Source organism: Alligator sinensis, unplaced genomic scaffold (genome assembly GCF_000455745.1).
Source record: "Alligator sinensis unplaced genomic scaffold, ASM45574v1 scaffold767_1, whole genome shotgun sequence".
Lineage (NCBI taxonomy): Eukaryota > Metazoa > Chordata > Crocodylia > Alligatoridae > Alligator > Alligator sinensis.
Genome location: NW_005843271.1, coordinates 135,449 through 142,233, shown reverse-complemented (window position 1 = coordinate 142,233; position 6,785 = coordinate 135,449). Strand labels below are relative to the sequence as shown.

General features: G+C 46.3%; 1 protein-coding gene across 5 annotated transcripts in view; it reads left to right on the top strand.

Moving 5' to 3' along the window:
• Positions 1–6,785, top strand: part of ACSS2 (acyl-CoA synthetase short chain family member 2) — a 110,767-nt gene that overhangs the window by 66,934 nt on the left and 37,048 nt on the right. For all 5 annotated transcript variants that reach the window (XM_025194639.1, XM_025194638.1, XM_006038162.3 and 2 more), the window contains exons 3-5: positions 3,702–3,793; positions 4,636–4,739; positions 5,895–5,967. In XM_025194639.1, coding sequence (XP_025050424.1) covers positions 3,702–3,793; positions 4,636–4,739; positions 5,895–5,967 — 269 coding nt within the window. The remainder of the gene's footprint in view (positions 1–3,701; positions 3,794–4,635; positions 4,740–5,894; positions 5,968–6,785) is intronic.

Sequence of the window (6,785 nt, the reverse complement as noted above, 5' to 3'; positions counted from 1 at the left end):
CCCTCTTTCTCTCTCTCTCCTATTTTTCTCTTCTTTTTTTGTCTCTCATCACAACATGCTTAACAAAAAAGAATACACAAGAACAAAGGTAGTATATGAAGTTTTATTTATTGTCACCAGGTTTAGAATTCTTAGAAAACCTGGTATTTTCCATTTAAAAAGCCACATTTATTATTATTAACTATATTAATATGCAGTGCGTCCTGCCATGTACCCCCTGTTCCAGTTTAGTTTTTCTGGCATGCTGGCACTGTGGCACCTTACGAGGTAAATACTTTTGACCCAGCCAAAAACGTTGCCTATCGCTGGACTAGATAGCGATTGGTTGCTTCACCACACAGTCACCAGCAGTCACCATCTAAGCTTCAAACAAATTGGTTTTTTTGGAGTTTTGTTTCCAAGATGCGTGTCAGGGCAAAGAACATGGTGAAGGCTTCTGTTGTAACACGTGAATGTGATACATACATTAAAAATGCAGCCAACAGACGTTCAAGGTTGGGAGCCAAACCAATTCCAGTATGCTTTGACGTGCAGGAGCTAGTGCAGGATTCTGAGGTTCTGCACATTATTGCTGAGGCTCCCACACTGTTGTCAGGTGAGTGCTATGCCTCATGGGTCCAGAAACTTGGTGGTGGTGGAGTATGAGATGACATGGCCTCGCACACTGGATTGTGCCAGTATGCAGGGTTGCAGCCTGATTCAGCACCCTGGCCCTATCTGCCCTGCAAACTGGCCCTGTGTACTGGCCTGGTCTGGCCAGGGGCCAGCCCTTTGCCACTCATCCAGCCCCCTGGAGCTGTATGCATTGGGCACCATTATGTTACATACCAAAGGGGGGGAGTGTTGCCACAGCTGCACAGTGGCAGGCAGTCTGCCTCCTGTGCCCTTATCTAAAGCATGTCTTCCTGCCAGCCAGGGCAGGATTTTACCAACGCTATGGTGCTCATGTGAGCACTCAGCAAGCACGCTAACCTTAGCTCTTGTTAGGCATGCTCCCACAGTCACAAACCATGCTTCTGTGTGGACTAACCATTTCTGCTAGTGTGTTTTTTGAGGGCTGTAACCATGAAGGCTATGATTTGGTGCTTAAGTGTTAATTAAATGCTCTTCACAAAATAATATTCAATCAGCGTGGATTAAGCCTAAAGTCACAGAGAAATTTCTGGCTAGACCAGAAATAGAATTCTAAGGAGTTCTTACATGGTGAAAACAGCTGCATCTGCTTCAAGCTAGCTAAGCTGCAGCTGCTCATCACAATTCTGAATTTGGTGCCTGGACCCTTGGCCCTAATCCTGTCTATACAAGGGATTTGTCAAATTTCCAGGTTTGGCTTCACTAATGACGACATATTTGGGAGCCCCACTGCAAATGAGGCTGCCTACTGCTCAGCTGTCAACACTTAATTAGATGCATCATCTATTCTGGTTGGAGGTGTGTCTTTCTCCTGAAGACTGCTGATGCTCTTAGCACTGGTGGGAAATATTTTTAAGTTGTTTCCAAACAAATGGGTGGAATTTACATGTGGCCTGGGTCTGACAGGCATGTGGCAAGACCTACCATTTTACCAAAATAAAAAACAAGGTCATTTTTGTATTATCATTCTCAGAAGAATGGCAGCAAGTTTTTTTCCCCTGTCTATGTGGTGTTTCTGTTCCTTCCCTTGGACCAGTGTTACTCAATCTTTTTAGATTCAGGGCACCCCTCCATGACTGTTGTGTATTGTGTAGCTCCCCATTTAAAAATGAATTTATTTCAGTGCTTACTGCCAGGCAGTGGGGCGGGGCAGAAGCCAGGCAAGGAAAAGCGTGAGCCTGCACATATCTGCTTATCTCCTCACACCTTGGGGCACCCTTCAAAGGATCTGGTAGCACCCCTCCATGCTCTGACACCCTGGTTGGAAATGACTGCCTTAGAGGATCACAACACTTGCTTTTTCCTTCTGTCACTATCGTGAGTGCTCATGGGAAGGTTTTACTTTGAATCTTCAGCTAGGTCTCAGTAATCACAGCAGGAAGCCTTAATGTCAGTGGGCCATCATCCAGCAGGAACCAGAATTGGGGTGGTACAGAGTGGGCAAGCCATTTCAAAACCCTCTGGTACCTTCTCATTCATTGTTCCAAATGGAAGGGTAAAAGGTATTGGGAAGGAGTGGATTTTTCCTCAAGCTGCACCATTTGTTTTGGGACTGTTAAGCAATAGGGGTTCCTGAGCTGGCCCTTCCTGTATAGCAAGTGGTGATGTGGCCCTACATTTCAAAGAATGTATGTGTCTGGAGAATCTGCATGAATGAGGGTGGGTACATACAAATTGCAATGACCTGGGTCTGAGCATTGTTTTTGAGAGTGTGTGCTTACAGCTTAACTTTCATTGCCTCATGCAGTCAATGTTGTTTGTAACCCTTTCTGTCCATGGGAACTCATGCAAAATTAGGGCTGGAAGGGACCTGTGGAGGTCATCTAGTGATTCTAGTCCAACCCCCTGCTCAGATCAGAACTATCACCAACTAGATCATCCCAGCCAGGTCTTTGTCTAGCCAGGTCTTAAAAACCTTCAAGGATGGAGATTTCACAGATTTTACTCTGGGTAATCTGTTCCAGTGTTTTACTACCCTCCTAGTGAGAAGATTCTTCCTAATACCTAACCTAAACTTCCCTTGCTGCAACTTGTGACCGTTGCTCCTTCGTTTGTCATCTGCCACTACTGAAAACAGTTTACCTCCATCCTCTTTCAAACTTCCCTTCAGGTAGTTGAAGGCTGCAATTAAATCCCCTCTGTCTTCTCTTCTCCAAACTAAAGCCCAGTTTCCTCATCCTCTCCTCATAAGTCATGTCCCCCAGCCCCCTCACCATTTTTGTTAACCTCTGCTGAACTCTCTCCAATTTGTCCACATCCTTTCTGTAGTGGGGACCCAAAACTGAACACAGTACTCCAGATGTGACCTCACCAGTGCTGAATAGAGGCGAATAATCACTTCCCTTGACCTGCTAGCAACACTCCTACCAATGCAGCTTAGTATGCCATTAGACTTCTTGGCAGCAAGGGCACATTGCTGGCTCATATTCAGCTGTTTGTTCCCCAGGACTTCTTCTGCAGAGCTGCTGCGCAGCCAGTTAGCCCCCAGTCTGTATTGCTGCATGGGTTTGCCCTTCCCCAAGTGCAGGATTCTGCACTTGTCCTTGCTGAATGTTGTGGATTTCCTTTGGCCCAATCCTCCAATTTTTCTAGGTCACTCTGAATCCTACCCTACCCTTCAGCATATCTACTACTCCCACCAGCTTGATGTCATCTGCAAACTTGCTGAGGGTGCACTCTATGCCATCTTCCAGGCCACTGATGAAAACAATGAACAAAGCTGGCCCCAGTACCAACCCCTGGGTAACTCCACTTGATACCAGGTGCCAACTAGACATTGAGCCATTGATTATTACCCTCTGAGCCCAATGCTGATTCTCATTGCTTCCTTTTTTAGTGTCACACCATGGAGCTGGATTTCAGTTTGGCTGTGGCTTTCAATAAAATCCTATGACTGTTGGGAGTTTGGTTCAGGGGTGGTTATTAGGCTTTAGTTCTGTGCTCAGAAGAGTATCCAATAACCTCACCAATAACCTCATTTCTGTTGAGAGTTGGATGTAATACTGAACTTAGGCTGCTGCTACTTTACCTTGTAACCCTCTTGTAATGAACTGCTTTCTCTTTTCTAGGGAAGGGAACGACCCTGGGATTTCCATGAGTATTACATACAGACAGTTGTTGCAGGATGTCTGCCAATTTGCCAGTGTTCTCCAGGAACAAGGTACAGAGTACAAATGTGGGACTTGGGAGATCCAGGTTCTCCTTCTGGCTCAGCAACTGACCTGCTGAGGAACACTTTCCTTAAATCATTTCACATCTGTATTTCAGTTTCCCCATCTCAGAAATGGTGAAAACCATAATATTCATTTTGCCTTTCCTCTCAAGTTTTCTCCTTAAAAACTAAGTAATGTTGGTAATGTTAAATCGGTTATCCTGTTGAATTAGCTTGCAACTTACACCTTGCTTGAACTTGTCTCCTTAGAGATTTTAGTGCTAGTGTTAGGAAAAAGGACATTGCTTCAGTACACTTCAAGATGTAGTCATTTCAGTCACCATGACAAGAACTTCAGTGATTAAAGCTCTATGTCTCAGTGTTGTACACATTTACCTGGGCATACATGACTTCGAAATTGCTTTGTGTCCGTATATTTGTCATTTAGTCATAAAGTTCAGTAATCATATTTAATTCTGTGGCTTTATTCCTTGTGTTCCCTGATGACCACTATCATGGTACTTGATCATCACTCTACAAGCAAATGTCACTGGGACTCTTCAGTGGAAAATATCATGTTTAATATACATGAGAAAAGTAGTGGAGCCTTAAACATAAAGTTTAAGTAGTGGAGTCCTTAAACATGAAAAGTAGTGGAGCCTTAAATTGACTGTCTGTAGTTAATTTAAACATTCTTCTCACTTGTCTTTCTGTATCCTGTTCTTCTACTATTTGCTTTCCCTAGAAACACCAATGCACAAATCTTTGACTTCATGTCACTTGAAACCTTAACTACTCACTACTCTGCTGGGGTCCTGACAAGGGAATTATCTTCTGTTTCTTTTTTGTAGGCATAAAAAAAGGAGACAGAATTTCCATCTACATGCCAATGATTATTGAGCTTGTTGTAGCCATGCTAGCCTGTGCCAGAATTGGAGCTCTTCATTCCATTGTGGTAAGGACAAGTGCTGGGAATTGTTCTAATTAGTTCTAATTACCATATTTACCTGAATCCAAGATGATTTTGTATATAAGAGAACCCACCAATAGTTAGATTCTATATATGGAAAATTATTAATTTGTTATAATTTCCCATGTATATAATCTAGTTATTGGGAGATCATTTTAAATTTGTCTTCCCAAAGCAGCAGCAGGGGACCAGACCCTCTACCCCTTGCCCCCGCATACCTGTGCCCTACTGCTTTCTCCTATTCCTCTTATCCCCCGTGCCTGTGCCTGCCCCTCTGCCACCTGTCCCCCCGCATTTTGCTCTCCATGCCTCTGCCTGCACCTGCCCCCATTCCCCCTGCAGCTTACCTTTCTCTGGCTCCAGGGCACTCAGCAATGCCAGGAACAAGTAATGGCAGCAGCTCTGGGCCTGGCCAGGTTGGGAATGGAGGGCTGGGGCCAGAACATGAACTGAAGGTAAGCAGCAGAGAGGGTGAAGATCAAGTGGCTAGGGGGATAGGCCATGTGGGAGCAGGCTGTGCAGTGTCTCCCACACTTCGTCTCTAAGCTACACACACAGGTCTCCCTCATGCAGTCCCCCCATCATGCAGTCTCCCCCACACTTCCCTGTACATGTGCCGCTGCCTTCACCACCACACGAGTCATCCCAGTCCAAGGCAGGTAGTGGCTCCTGCCTGCCTTAGGCTGGTACTTGAATCTAAGACAAGGCTTTTTTTTCCGCATGGTATCAGGGGGAAACCTCATCTTGGACTTGAGTAAATGTAGTACTAGGTCATTGCTTGGAATATAAATTCTGCGATCTTGAGTCAGCAGCAATGAAATGATTGAGAAGTACTGAAAAGATGGGCAGTGGCTACATTAAAGTGACATTTTCCTATCTTGTCCTTGCTAAAAGAGTTGAGTTGAAAAATAAAGCAGCTTTTGCAGGGTCTCTGCTCTTTCTTCGGGCTCATGCCATGTAAGCACTGTAGCCTTCCTAAGGGAGCTTCCTGTGTTTGACTGGCCAGTTGAAGTGCATTGTGCATTCTTGCTCTCTAGCTGCATCTGTGACTACCCTCGTGGTGGTATTTTTTTTTCCTTTATCAATGTAGTACTTCATTTTTTTCTGCAGCTGAGCTGAAGGACCATATTCTTTTGTTAGTTTGCAGGTTTCTCAGCAGAATCCCTTTGCGAACGGATCCTTGATTCCAATTGTTCCCTCCTTGTTACAGCAGGTAAAATATTCCTCTTCAAGCTGCAAGTCCATAATCATTCACATTAGTTTTGGAAGATGTAATTGTTAATCTTAAAAGTCAATTGAGAAATATCCTTGAGCTTTCTATATTCCTCTTAGATTGTGTGGACAAAGGGGCTGTATTGGAAATGACTAGAAAGTAATAGGGGTGCACCGATAGAGATTTTGGGGGGCAATACCAATAGCAGATATTTGAGGAGGCCATTGGCCGATACCAGTCCGATTTCCAATATAGGTGCCATCAGGTGGGAGGGAAGGGGCGTGGGGAGGGAGGGAGGGAGGGGCATCTCCTGCTGCTGCTTGCACCCTGGGAGGGCGGGGGGCATGTGTCCCCAGATTTCTGCAGCGCAAGCTGGAGCTGCAGGGTGGGGCCACTGCTGGTGCTGTGCAGGGCTCTTTTTGCCAGCTGCTGGGCTTGGAGCAGGCTCCAGTGATGGAGGCAAGAGGCTGCAGCCACCCCAGATTTTGCCGCAGCTCAGTTCCCAGTCCTGCGCCCCCCCCTGCTGCAGCTTTTCCTGGCACTTGGGTGGAAGAGGGGCATTCAACCAGGGCTGCACGGGGCAGCAGTACAGGGCTGGGAGCAGAGCTGCAGCGAAATTTGGGGTGGCTGGAGCTTCCTCACAGCACTGCTGGAGCCCACTGTGATCCCAGCCCCTGTCAAGAACAGCCCCCTGCAGCGCCAGCTCTGGCTCCACCCCATAGGTGTAGCCCACCCTGCACTGTACAGATCCAGGGGCACACACTTCCCCCCTCCCCCCCCCCCCCTGCCCCCCTGGGGGGAAACCACGCGGGGGCGCT